This window comes from Diospyros lotus, unplaced genomic scaffold, assembly GCF_014633365.1.
Source record: "Diospyros lotus cultivar Yz01 unplaced genomic scaffold, ASM1463336v1 superscaf1, whole genome shotgun sequence".
Taxonomy (NCBI): Eukaryota; Viridiplantae; Streptophyta; class Magnoliopsida; order Ericales; family Ebenaceae; genus Diospyros; species Diospyros lotus.
The window spans coordinates 5206262-5220811 of NW_026267104.1; the positions used below are offsets into that span (position 1 = coordinate 5206262).

Genomic DNA, 14550 nt, shown 5'->3' on the forward strand with positions numbered 1-14550 from the left:
TTTGAAAACCCTCATTTTCATAATGTTGATTCAGCTTGCATGACCTATTGTGATAGATATATTTTTTGAGTCATTCAATGCAAGCAAAATTGGTTCGTTTGGAAGAAAAATGAGGTTTTGGACAATTTAGTTCCTATTTTCCAGCATAATTATTTTTTTAAAGGATCTAAATATGTTGTGTGCTTAAATGTTTCATTTATGAAAATATTAGGCCTTGTAGAATATATTGGTATATGTTTTGTTAATTATTTTTGGTCTATGTTTCAAAACGAGGAAGCTTCTTTTAGAACTGTTTTATTGTGATCAATTGTGGAAGGTTTCACAGTCAACTCTCCTGAAGCCTCTGAGAGAAAATGAGATTGATTGATCAATTTTCTTCTCCCATCTTTTAAATATAAGTATGCCTAAATCTATGAGTGAAATATCAATCAGTAAGCCTTTACAACTTTTTCACTTAGATCTATTTAAACCCACACAAATTAGAAATTTGGGTGAAAAACATTATATGTTATAGTATAAAATTTATCTAGGATTACTTGGTTGTGCTTTTGTTTTCAAATGATAAAAATTCTCAAATATTTAGAAAAAAGCTAAGAGAATTAGATGATAAAATTATGTCTCTAAGATGAGGATGATTTAGGTAAGCTTCCCAAGAATTATAAATTTGTGCAAGATCATCTAATAGATTAAATAATTGGAGAACCAAGTTAAGGTGTAAGGACTATATGTTTTACAATGTGGCATTCATATCTAATGATTGAGCCAACTTGCACGTATCAAGTCTTAGAAAATGAATTTTGGATCAATGTTGTGCAAGAAAAATTAAGATTGTAAATTAGTTCCAAAACCAAAAAATTTTTCTATATTTGAAACACAATGAATTTTCAAGAATAAATTAGAAGGAATTAGGGATAATAAATATCACTCTCTTCTTCCTCTCACTCGATCCTCTCTTTGTTCTCTCTCTCTCTGAAACCCATATCTCTCTCTCTCTCTCTCTCTTGTCGCCCTCGCCATCGGTGTTCTCTCCGTCATGCAGCCAATCGGATCCACAGTGAGTCTCTGTTTATTTTTTTTTTTCAATTTTCCTTCATATATCTCAGATTCGGTTATTCGTTGTTCAATTTTTTTCGTCTTTGTGTTTGTGTTTGTTTGTTCTTTGTTCTGATTGTTGTCGCCGCCGCCCGATGCTTGCTTATCAGTCTCCAAATCCCTTGCCTCTCGTTGATTCGATCATTGCCCTACCTCTCTCACGCAGTCCCTAAATCCCTTGACTATACTATGATTACTTTATTTGATGTTGTGTGATCTTGAATTATGCTCGATATTGTGGATTATGCTCAATATATTGTTTATATATCTTTATTTTCTTAGTTAACAATGTCTTTTTGATTATGACAAAAAAGGGGAGAAGAATAAGATGTTATGAGATGAGAGATTATATGTATGATAGTGTGAATTGTATATTATTTTTGTATGGGGAAAGAAAAATGTATTATGATATTTTTTCGTGTTTGTGAGGAAATAGTATATCTGAGAGATAGGACGTCAAGCAGGTGCAATCAAGACAATCAGGTTTGGTCTTTAAAACTCTTAAAAATTATTTTATCTATTAAGCTATATGCAAAACATTTTTATGCTATTAGTATTTTCTAAATGGGGAGCTTATAGTATAAAATTAAGGTGGAGTTCAATTTTTTTTTATCACATTAATCATCTCATAAATCATTTTTTTTGTCATCATCAAAAAGAGGGAGAATGTTGAGTCAACTTGCTCATATTAATTAAGTTTTGATCATTAACAAAAATATTTTTGTGATATAAATGTATTTCTTTCTCATATATAAAAAAATTATTTTGAATTAAAAGTGGGTACAAAGAGTAAATTTATTTTGAATTAAAGGTGAATTATCTTTAAACACGTTTCCTTCTTTTGATCATTTATATCTCAAAAGTTTATATTTGAATTTTCATTTATTGATAAATGCTTTTATTACTTATACAAAAAGTATATTTATTTTGAATTAAAGGGGAATTACTTTTAGACATGTTTTATCTTTCTCATACAAAAAATAAATTTATTTTGAATTTAAAAGAATTGGTTTTAAACATGTTTTCTCTTACTCATGCAAAAAGTAAATTTATTTTGAATTAAAGGAGATTGATTTTAGACATATTTTCTTGTTTTAATAATTTATTTATCAAAAGCTTATATTTGAATTTTCAAATCTTGATTTCTCATACAAAAAATAAATTTATTTTGAATTAAAGGTGAGACATGTTTTCTTATTATTTGAGAAAGCCTAAACATTTTTTGAATTTCAAATTTCATATTAACCATTTCTTTATTGCCTAAAATGCTTATAAATACCCCAAACTCATTTTTTAAGTATCCATGACACATATTGCACATCCAAAACTTTTAAAAGCTCTCAAGCTAATTTTCAAGCATTTCAAGGCTCTCAAAGATTCATTGTTCATCCATCGAAGAGCCACAAAGAAAGAGGAGAAATGTTCTTCAAGTGTTCTACGACAAATCCGAACTTCTCCAGTTGAGGTTACAAATTTATTTATTTATTTAAATATTATTATCTTGTATAATTTGTTCTTAATTGGTTATTTGTGTCCAAATGTGGACAAATTATTTGTAAACATTTAAATTATTATTGAGGGTTGTATAGGTTTCCTAGATCTGTTAAAATCTAGGTGAATCTAGTTTCCAATATAAGCTAATTAAGGAGAAAACCTTGGTGTAATGGTTGTCTAGAACTCATTGTAATCTAGGTGTGTATCTAGTTTCTAAGGAGAGATAGTGTGAAAATCTTGGTGAAATTATTTTAATGGAAGTCCAAGGGTGGTTAGACCTTGGGAGAGTGGACTAGGTGTATGTGAAAACACTGAATCACTATAAATTGTTTTGTTCCTCATTGTATTTATTTTTGTTATATTTTGTGGCTTACATTTATTATTAATCTCAAATATAATTTATTATTAATTTCAAATATAATTTATTATATTTATCAAATATATATTTTTTAATAAAATTATTAATAAAAAATATTTATTAAAATTTAAAAAAAATTTAATCACTCAATTCACCCTCTTGAGTGACCATATCTTAAGGACCAACATTAAGTATCCAAATACATTATCATGGACCTTCCTGAGTTTCAAGCCTACGATTTTACGTACTAACCTTTTGTTGGTATAAATTTATGTGTGATGTAATGAAAAATGTTAATTTAAAATTCACTATTAATTATCAACATGGGGTGACAAAATTAAATTTGCCGTGGTGGGTACCCCTTCAAACTTGATCTCATTTCATAATTGCAGCCTACCTAATTCCATCAATCCATTTATCCATTTAAAGATTCCATTTCGTCATTACCCACATCATCAGTCATTGATTTATTTTCATTCTTTCACATCAATCCATTTTAAATACTGTAGTTCTATTGCTATTTAAATTATGAAAAATAAAATATTGATGCAAATTAATCTCTCTCTCTCTCTCTCACTCTCTCGTACTCTTAATAGTTTGAGCTTTACCCCTAATTCACTAATTATGATTATTAGTACTTAATAACATTTAAAAAGATAAATAAGTACCAAAATTAATCACAATAATTAAAACTATGACCATATCTTATTCTGTATAAAAAGTTTATAATGATATCACTTTCTTGTTGCAACCCTTGTGTGGAGCAAGCCATGCACTGACTGATGTATCAAAACTAATCTCCCAAGCTTTCTCTAATTAAGCGACAAATTAGGAGTCCAAATTGAGAGCCCTGTGGGGGTCTACTTAACGTGGGAAAGTTTGCATCTTAATTTTCTATATATATATATATGTATATATATCAGTGGAAGAGAAGGCAGCACAGGTTTGCACGCATTAATGTTTCTGAGGTGGGACCGATCGCTGAAGGGATTTGGCCTTTGCTGGAGGATAGAAATATGAATAGTTAAGATTCTTATCTTTTCCCAGCAAGTGAAAGGAATCTTGTTGAATCTCTTCTTCATTTGGGTTTAATTTAATTTGCATGATTTTGATGTGCAATATTAATAGTGACTGTGATTATTGTATGAATGTGTCGCTGCACCAGCAGCTCTCCAATAATATCGATGCCGAAAGGGTCCTTTTCCTTTCCTGGGCCATTAATCGTCGAAAATGAGATGCGATTAGTGCATGGCTTTTGTTGGCATTTGTACGTAATAGACATGCATGCTTGGCTGTTGATTTTCAGATTTCTTCCCAACAATAATGTCACAGATAATATATATGTGTGTATGTGTGTTACGTAGTACACACACACACATATGAATGATGGAGCTCAAAGTCCTCAAGAGGGACTGTAGTCCCCAGCGACAAGCAAACTGCCATGCTTACCCACAGTCCATTGGGTACAAGCTAACCCGAAAGCAAACGCAAGAAGACAAATAGATATATAATAATATTTAAAAAAATATTATTTATATTCTTTGAGCTACACCTTAAATTATAGAAAGTTACTCAAAATAATAAAAATATTCTCGCTCAATTTGTAAAATTGCAAAAGCCCCTTTCTATTTGTATTTTTTGAACTACACCTTAAATTATAGAAAGCAACTCAAAATAATAAAAATAATCTCACTCAATTTGTAAAATTGCAAGACTCCCTTTCCTGTTCTTTCTCTCTCTCCCCTTATCCAGCGATCCATGATGTCTTCTTTCTCCTCTCTTTCCCTTTTCATGGCCATCTCTAACAATTGCCTGTCGCTGCCATCTTGTCTTCTTACGCTACCACGTGTGATTGCTGCTATATATTCATTTGCAGTCAGTCCATAAGAAGCAGGGGTGGATCCAGACAAGTGAGATGGATTGAGCTGGGAAAATTAAAGGTGGACTGAACTAAATTTAAGTTAAGTTATTATTAAAAAATTAAAAAAATTATATTATAAAAATAAATTTTGTTGTGAGCTGGGCAGCTCACTACTAAGTCTGCCATTGACAAGAACTAAGGTGACAAAGTCACTAGATGGCGGCAGCCACTAGAGATGGTAATAGAAAAGGGGGAAAGATAAAAGAGGAGTCAATCATAGGTCGCTGATGGATTACTAGGTGAGAGGAAGTAAATTTGCATAGAGGTGAGAGATATTTCCATCATTGTGGGGATATGTATTGTCATTTTTATACCGCTATGTGTACAATTAACATGATCTAAGAGTTCTAGCAGAAGAGGCAAAAGAGTACAAGAGGTCCCCCTCGAAGCTTTGGCAGGGTCTCCAAGTGCCCTTGCCAACCATTTCCAAGTTTTATTGGCTCTTGTCAGAGTCCCATGCATGGTCTTGGAGCAGCGTCAACATCATATTCAAACCCGCAACCTTAGAAAGTACAAACGAGTATATAAATTAGAAAGTACAAACGAGTATATAAATTAAATTAAGTGGTTAGATTATGATAAATTAAGATTCATATTAATAGGTTATGTTATGCATTCGATTTCTTACCTTGTACAATAAGGTAAATTCTTCACTTATGATTTATTTTTTTATTTAAATCAAGAACACAAAAAATAAAAGACTGTACAAGAACGATAATCTCTAAGTATAAAAAATTTGTATCAAATAGAGATACATCTAGTTTGATTTACAGCCAGCTTCTTCTAATAAATTGATGTTTGGCTAATCAATATTACTTGTATAACCACATTTAATTATCCACACAAGGAAATGGGTCGGTTTATTTTGCTTATATTGTAAAATAGTCACGAGAAGAAGAAAAAATCTTAGTAATCATCGTACTTTTATGTGTCACTATATTAGTATCTAAAATAATTAATTAGAATTATTATTAGTAACGAATCTGTCACATTTAATTGTGGTTAATAAAAGTGTGGCAATCAATTTTTTTCACTGGAAATATATAGAAGCGTTGTTAAAAATAATCATACTTAGATAAATATATAACGATTACTTGGTTGAAGAATTAATAAAAAAAATCTATGTAACATAAAATTAATTTTCAAGCCATATTCATATATATGACACTCTAAAACACTATTATTGACCAATCTAAAAAAGACATATATAAGAAATTAACACGTAACCTAATCTTAATAATATACCAAAAGAGTTATTTAAAACATATTTATACTTGTCTGAGTCATTAGAGGGCATAACTCTACCAACGTGGTTTGACACCATATTTTGGGATCACACCTCAAGTAAAGTTCTAATAAAAATTACACATAGGACCATTATTGTGCAAGCTAAAAAAGTTCTAAATCTCCGAAGACAAATAAATATTTACTATTGCTCTTTTTGTTACTATGTCCCCTTTGCTTGTTTTCGTACCAATTTAATTGTCGAAATTTATCCTAAAAGATAAAAGACCTGAATTTATAAGAAGTTCACTGGTGCGTGCTGCTTCAATTCTGGTTATCATTTTCAAATCAGTGAAAAAAGCATCCGTTTTATTGTTTAAAAAAATACAGCTTCAGATCTTAATTCATCAAAGCATCCATTCTTTAAAATTTGCAAGATCTAAAATTAGAAAGAACAAAGATCAGGACAAGTTTTTTTTCGCAAGAAATCATCACCTGGTAGCTAGCTAGGCACTTCCAAAAGACGAACCAGCTTGAATATTAACCAACCAAAGAAAATTAATTTATTGTCAGGATCAGCCGCAAGTTATTGACACAAGCTTTCTGTCCAATCATGGTTGATTGCATCACAGCAGCCTCCCCTAGCACTCAATAATTAAGCTTCTCATCTCTGGGCACTGTTTGGTTAATTGATTGATATAGCTGATAAGGCTGGCTCAATAAGTTATCTTCTATGCATGAATGATGAGCATCCATAAATTTCACTTGTTTATTCCTTTATATTATTTCTCCTCTCTGTTTAAGAAGCGTCCATTCGAAAGTTGAGGTGTATATATATATATATATAGAAAGTTACATAGAACCCCACAGCTCTTTTTTTTTTTTTGGTTTAATTATATTTTTATTTCTCTAAAAATTTTATGGAGAATGACGTAATTTTATATGATATATATCCTGTTAGTTTAATAAAATTCTATTTAAATATCACTATTTTCCTTATAATTAACATATAAACTGATTAGATCAGGAGTTCTACTTTCCGTGTTAATATATCCCATCATTCCAGTAGTAATATACTGTCGTTTTCATCTTCATATGTATACAGACAGACACACCAGCATGATGTCATATTAAATAAAACAAAAACGGTTACTTATATCAATGGATGCCGACCATTCTAGTCAAGTCAGGTTCACCAAGAAAAGACTCATACCTCCTTGATGAATATTTTTTCAAATTAGATTCTAGCAAGACTAATTCAGTTAGATATAACATATGCACACAGACACACACATATATATATATATTAATGTTAGAAGAAAAAATCACTTTGAACAAAGTATTTATGCAAGAACATTGCTAAAATAATTATGGATTGTCTCCTAAAGTGATTCAGATGGTGATCGACATTTCAAAATAATTAAACATGAGATGGGTTGATGAGTTTTAATGTTTTTACGTTCTGCTATGGACATTTTTAATTATTTTTTAAGTGCTCTTGGGGATAGAGAATTTAATATATGCTGTCAACAAGATTTCAAATTATAGCTCACTTTTGTGAAATTTTCATGGAATCAATGAAGACATTCATATAGTGCTGTCGTCGATCAAGAGAGGTCTAAATCAGAGCACTCTACAAGGCACGCAGTAAAGAGAAGGACAGGCTGAGAATCTTTGACTATATAAGGAACCTCAGCTATGCAAGATCCCATTCCATCCACAAACATTAAATTTTCACAAAATTATAGCTCGTTTTCACCACCATGGCGGGCGATACCACCCATTCCCACCACTTCACGATCATCTTCTTCCTCTTCATCACCTTCCTCTTTGCCCTGCAGCTGGCAGCTTCGGCTCGCCGCCTGGACGAGGCAGGCCATGCTGGAGCGGCATGAGCTGTGGATGGCTCGTCATGGACGCATTTACAAGGACTCAGTAGAGAAGGACACCCGGTTTATGATATTCAAAAACAACGTTGAGCGCATAGACGCTTTCAATGCTATAGCAAATACGAAGTATAAGCTAGGTGTTAATGAGTCTGCAGACATAACTAACGAGGAGTTTCGTGCTTCTCGTACGGGTTACCAGAGACCAATAAAGAAGGTGGCGCCAAGTCCTTTCAGATATGCGAATGTGGGTGATGTGCCCCCTATTATGAATTGGCTCAAGAAGGGAGCAGTGACTCCTGTTAAGAATCAAAGGGAGTGTGGTAAGTCTTGTATTTAATTATCAAACCACCTTAGTCTTGCTTATCTCAATATTATATATATATATATATATATATAGAGAGAGAGAGAGAGAGAGAGAGAGAGAAATTTATATAAATGAGATAAGTGTGTTATGACAAGGTGCTGAAACTTGATTTTTCAAGTTCTCTTAGTGTAGTGTTTTCTTGTTTTTCTATTTTGTCTAGTACTCTATAAGTGTAAAGAGTGACGTTTTAGATGAATCATGTATCACGTAATATCTTAAATAACCGATATGCTACCTTTCATTATATTAAAAAATTAATGCACACAGTGCCCTTGATGGACTCAGAATTCGTTTATAGATACTCAAATCATTTTTATCCATCACCATGCATATATATTAGGAATTTGTGGGTTAATGATTTAAAAAAAAACAAAAAGTAGGAATTAATCTTTAAGGCTCATAATATACATTTTTGCCAATGGAATCTCTTGATTTGTTGGAGCTCTCTCCACTCAACACGCATGTCTCTGTCTCCTTTTCATTTTCCTTCATTTGTTCTTTTCTCACTTCTGTTTTTTTTTTTTTTTTTTTTAATTCTGAGGTGTTCTTCTCTCATTCGACGTGATGATATAACCACACAAATAAAGCGTTTGATTTGTTTCTACTTACCATCCCGTTCTCTCATGCATCATCATCATCATCTTTCCAGGATGCTGCTGGGCCTTTTCAGCAGTGGCCGCCATAGAAGGCATCCGCCAACTCGAAACTGGCGACCTAATATCGCTTTCGGAGCAAGAACTCGTCGACTGTGACGTCAACGGCGAGGACCAAGGCTGCAGCGGCGGCCTCATGGACACCGCCTTCCAGTTCATCATCAAGAACAAAGGCCTCACCACCGAATCCAACTACCCGTATCTCGGCCAAGACGGCACCTGCAACAAAAAGAAAGCGGCCAACCACGCCGCCGCCATAACTGGGTACGAGGACGTCCCGGAGAACAACGAGAAGGCGCTGCTGAAGGCAGTGGCCAACCAGCCGGTTTCCGTCGGCATCGACGGCGGTGGGTTCGACTTCCAGTTCTACTCCACCGGCGTTTTCACCGGCGAATGCACCACGTATCTTAACCATGCTGTCACGGCAATCGGATACGGAACTTCCGGCGACGGGACTAAGTACTGGCTGATTAAGAATTCATGGGGAACTGCGTGGGGTGAGAATGGATACATGAGGATTCAGAGAGATGTTGATGGGAAAGAAGGCCTCTGTGGCATTGCCATGAAAGCATCTTACCCAGTAATGTGAACGCTTGCTTGAAGAACTGTGTTGGTGTTGATGATTGGAACTTGGAAGGAAAGAAAATTAAATATATTTAATATTAAATGTATATATATAATTATATATATATATATATATATATTTCTTCCTGTCCAGGTGTAGTTTGGTTTAATAATGTCTGTCTGTAAATATGTGATTATTTACGTGTCAGGTGATGGATGACACGTATGTATTTCATATTGTAATGGCATGATTATAATTCGTAATTAATTTGGCAGTTCATATATATATATATATGTATGTATTTCTCATTTTATTATTAATCAGAAGAAATGGAAATATGTTTTCTGTTTTTAATTAGTGAAGCCAAACCAGCTTGTGAACAAGCATCGATCCAGAGAAAGACAACTCAATTTGAGGAATTTAAAATTTTAAATGCCCAAAGAGTAATTAATATCATAAGTCATTCATCCCCAAGTTTAATTCTAAATTGGATATTGTTAAATTTAAAGAGAATTAATAATATGATTTTTTTATTATTCATAATAAATATTTTTAATATGCATTAAATAAATAAATTTATAATTATTTTTACTCAAACACAACAATATATATAATTTAAATCAACTATTGATCTTAGCTTCAATGTCTTACTTGGGAGAATGGATCCTCTTTTATTTATAATTGAAATTTGCTAGAAAGTAGTAACTATCCATAATATCTTGGGATTATGATTGATTCAAATAATCCTCATCCATTACATCATTTTTGGAGAGGATTTTGACGGTAATTGTTTGCATGTCTGTCATGAAAATCCCATTCTGGAAAATATCCAAGAGGCCTTGCAGAGTCTCCCTAAGGCTTTTGGTCCTCCATTATGGTAGTTTACAGAGAGGGTCTCACCGGCTCCTTTGTGCTGCTTTTAATATTTATACTTTACTTTTACACCTTTTAGGCTTATCCTTCATATAGAGTCTTGGAAATGGGGCTTTGGTTCATTTTACCTTTTTGTCGAATAGGTCTCTGGGGAGACTCTTTGGGGGAGGAGTTTTTTTGACTCTTTTTTTTTTTTTTTTTTGGTTGACAATCATTTTTTGCCTCAAAATGGACTTTACCTTGCTGAATCTTTTTCTTTTGATCCAACCATTGTGATCCACCGCAGTCTTTTTGCCAGACGATCCAAAGTGTTGCACCCTCTGCCATTTTGCCTTATAGGTCTCCTTGTAAAAAGGAGTCTTGGTCAAATTCTTTTTGAATTTATCCAAGTCTTTCGAAAGACTCTTTCGCATATCTTTTAATTAAATTCTCTCGCAGACGCATTCGCACTTCCCTCGAAAGTCTCTCGATCTTTTATGGGCTCTCTTAAAAATTTATTCTATATTTCTCTCTCGATTATTCAGTTTTGATGACTTCTTATTGGGTTTGTATTTCCTAATGAGGGCCAAGACGATAACGATGATTTAGATTAACTTCATAGACTCCGATCCGGGATTGATGTGACGGTTCAACATCCTTATTGGCAGCCCAAATAGAAGTCAAACCATAAGCTTTTAATTCTCCATTTGGAGGAGAAATGGGCCTTGGCCCATTTGCTTAAGAGAGGGGGAAGCCCATGAAACCCAAGTCATTAAAGCTCAAGTCCAATCCCTCTTTGCTTGCCCTAGCCCCTTCATATTTAAGAGATTTGTTCTCTTTTTTGAGTCTAGTCTGTGGCGGCCGCTCGTTCTCTCTCTTGTTCCCTCTCTCGACCGATTGCTCTTTCCTTGTATGGCCGATCTTTTTAGGTTTTTTCTTTCTTGATCCGGCGATCCTTGCCTTGATGAGTGTCGCACCTTTCCTTGTTTGTCTTGGACGATTTGTCAATGAGGTGTATTTATGGGGATCGATCGCCTCTTCCATGGTGAGTTGTTTTCGGCCACTATTTGAACCCATATCTTTGTGATTACTCTCGGTTCCTTGGTAGATCCTATTGTGTGTGGAAGCTTGTGTGGCTTGGGCGAGGGGTGTCGATTGGCCGAGAGGTTTGGAGGTTTGAGGATTTCGGTTCTTGGGGGTTTTGGGCTCCTTTATGGCTTGGTGTCCCTATTCTTGGCGTTATATAAATGGTGTTGACGAGCCCGAAACTGAGCCTTGATACAGTCTTAGTGACTTCCATTATTACCGAAATAGGAGTTTTACTTCATGTTCTTCTTGTTGTTGCTATCGATTTTGTAATACTCCGGGAGCCCAGAGAAGAATAGTATATATTGAGGATAAGTAAGGAAGTAAACAACACCAACTGGATACCTTTTGGACTGAATACAAGTAAAGAACTCCCAAGTTAAGCGTGATTGACCTGGGGTAATCCAAGGATGGGTGACCCTCTCTAGGAAGTTCGCGTAAGGCCCATTAGGGTAAGTTGTTCCGATCCTTCTTATCGCTCGATACGGGATGTTACAGGTGGCATCAGAGTCGACCCTTGGAAAAGGCGATCCAATGAGGGCGGGGAGTGGCCCCAGGGCGCGAGGCCTGATCAAGGAGCGGCTCCTGGCAGGCTTCTAGGATGACAGCCTCCAAAGGAGAGAAGATCTGAGATCAGTTATAAGGTCGCATGACGAGAACGTCATGCGCTCAAAGGGGGGAGAATGTAATACTCTGGGAGCCCAGAGGAGAATAGTATATATTGAGGATAAGTAAGAAATGAAACAACACCAGCTAGATACCTTTTGGGCTGAATGCAGGTAGGGAACTCTCAAGTTAAGCGTGCTTGACCTGGGGTAATCTAAGGATGGATGACCCCCTGAGAAGTTCACGTAAACCCATCAGAGTAAATTATTTCGGTCTTTTTTATCGCTTGATGTAAAATGTTACAGATTTCCTTTATTTGATTTTGATTTTCACTAACCATTTATTTTGTAGTGTTTTTCAGCAACACTTCTTTTTTATCATGGCAAGAATGAAGCAAGTTTGTAGACCTGTAACGCGGTTTATTCTAGAAACTAACATCATTGGATTTGGTGTGGTATTCTATTAATAAATGATTAATTATCAAATACATAATGCATATATTATTAGCAAATTATTATATACATTATGCAATATATACACGAAACTTTATTATAAATAGATTCAAACATATTTAACATTTTAAATTATGAACGAGCTGTCCACATAAAATAGTTACTTAATATTATTTCCACACGCTCATCATTACACGAGCTTGCTAGTTTACATATTGATAAAGCCAAACTACAATTGGACAGGAGGGAAGGATTATTTATTACATTTAATATATTAACTTATATAGTTTGCTTTCCTTCCAAGTCCCAACCATTGACACCCGACAGTACTGATTTAATTAAAAAGCTGCAATCTTGACGGTTTCACATTTTTGGGTAAGATGGATGCATGGCAATGCCACAGAGGCCTTCCTTCGCGTCAACATCTCTCTGAATCCTCATGTATCCATTCTCGCCCCACTCGGTTCCCCATGAATTCTTAATCAGCCAGAACTTAGTCCCGTCCTCGGAAGTTCCGTATCCGATTGCCGTGACGGCATGGTCAAGATAAGTACTGGTGCATTGGCCCATGAAAACGCCGCTGGTGTAGAACCTGAAGTCCGACCCCTGGCCACCGTTGACAGCGACAGAAACCGGCTGGTTGGCTACCGCCTGCAGCAGTGCCATCTCGTTGTTCATTGGCACTTGTTCGTAACTGGTTATCGCGGCGACGGGATTTGCCGTTTTCGCTTTGTCGCAGGTGCCATCTTCTCCCCCATAAGGGTAGTCGGCTTCTGTGGCGAGTCCATGGTTGTTGATGATATATTTGAAGGCGGTCTCCATGAAGCCGCCATTGCAGCCATGGTTCTGGTCGTCACAGTCGACGAGCTCTTGCTCAGAAAGCGATACTAGTCGGCCGGTTTTCATTTGGTTGATGCCTTCCAGTGCTGCCACAGCTGAAAATGCCCAGCAGCACCCTGTAATGCATGGCAGAAAGATACAGGTAAATAGAAAGACATCAACATCAAATGCTTTGATTGTGTGATTATATTATTATTACGTGGAGTTACCAAAAATATAAAAAAACTAATAATTGGAAAATTTATTTAAATATAAAATTTTGAAGTGATGTTTATGAAAATTGTGGGAAAATCACAAGTGATTACTTATTAAGCATACATTATGAAATATTAAAACTCTATATATAGTATTGATATAATTAAACAAGGCTTAATTAGGAGTTTAAAGTCAACAAATAATAATAATAATAATAAATTTACAAGATTAGAGAACAAAAAATTAAATAAAAGGCTTACCGCATTGCATTTGGTCTTTAATAGTTGTCACTGCTCCCTTCTCCCGCCAATCTATGGTGGATGGAACATCACTTAGATTCCCATAACTGAAAGAACCTAGTATTGCCTCTTTTGTTGTCGCCTTATAACCAGTATAAGAAGCAATAAACTCTTCATCGGTCATATCTGCATACTTATTAGCACTTAACTTATATTTTTTATTAGCTGCAGCATTAGAGGCATCTATATGTTCGACATTCTTCTTGAATATCTTAAACCTAGCAGCCTTTTCTGTTGGATCCTTGTAAATGCGTCCATAGTGAGCCATCCACTGCTCATGTCGCTCGAGCATTGTTGCCTCGTCAAGGCGGCGAGCCGAGGCTATGAACTCAAAGACAAAGAGAAAAGTGAAGAAGAAGATGACCACGTGTAAATGGGTGATAGCCCTAGCCATGGTGTGGTGAATGTAGTGTTGTGGTCGAGAAAATTAAGGATTGTGGATGGAGTGGGATCTTGCATGGCTAGGGTTTATATAGGCAAAGCTTCTTGGGCCTTGGCCTACCATTCTCTTTGATAAATCTATAATTTATTTATTTAATTAATTAATACTACAAATTTAAATAAATATTCTTCCAATCAAACTACTTGACAAAATACCATTCTAATGTAGGCATCAATAGAATATGACAATTTTTTTTTATCGAAATAAACCCACTCTTT

General features: G+C 34.8%; 1 protein-coding gene and 1 pseudogene across 1 annotated transcript; one reads left to right on the top strand and one right to left on the bottom strand.

The window, feature by feature from the left end:
- Positions 1–7815: 7815 nt before the first annotated feature.
- Positions 7816–9843, top strand: LOC127792860 (senescence-specific cysteine protease SAG12-like; annotated as a pseudogene).
- Positions 9844–12702: 2859 nt separating this feature from the next.
- Positions 12703–14316, bottom strand: LOC127792871 (zingipain-2-like). Its single transcript, XM_052323492.1, has 2 exons — positions 13852–14316; positions 12703–13512 (listed from the first exon to the last, which is right to left on the bottom strand). Exons 1-2 carry the CDS (start codon positions 14282–14284, stop codon positions 12920–12922), a joined length of 1026 nt encoding a protein of 341 aa, XP_052179452.1. The 5' UTR covers positions 14285–14316; the 3' UTR covers positions 12703–12919.
- Positions 14317–14550: the final 234 nt, after the last annotated feature.

What these genes read in the sequence shown, in the direction of transcription:
- LOC127792871 (XM_052323492.1), bottom strand. Translation starts at nt 14,284, where the DNA reads ATGGCTAGGGCTATCACCCATTTACACGTGGTCATCTTCTTCTTCACT. An exon ending in TAAAGACCAAATGCAATGCG is followed by an intron (nt 13,513 to 13,851) that starts GTAAGCCTTTTA and finishes CATGCATTACAG; the next exon opens with GGTGCTGCTGGGCATTTTCA.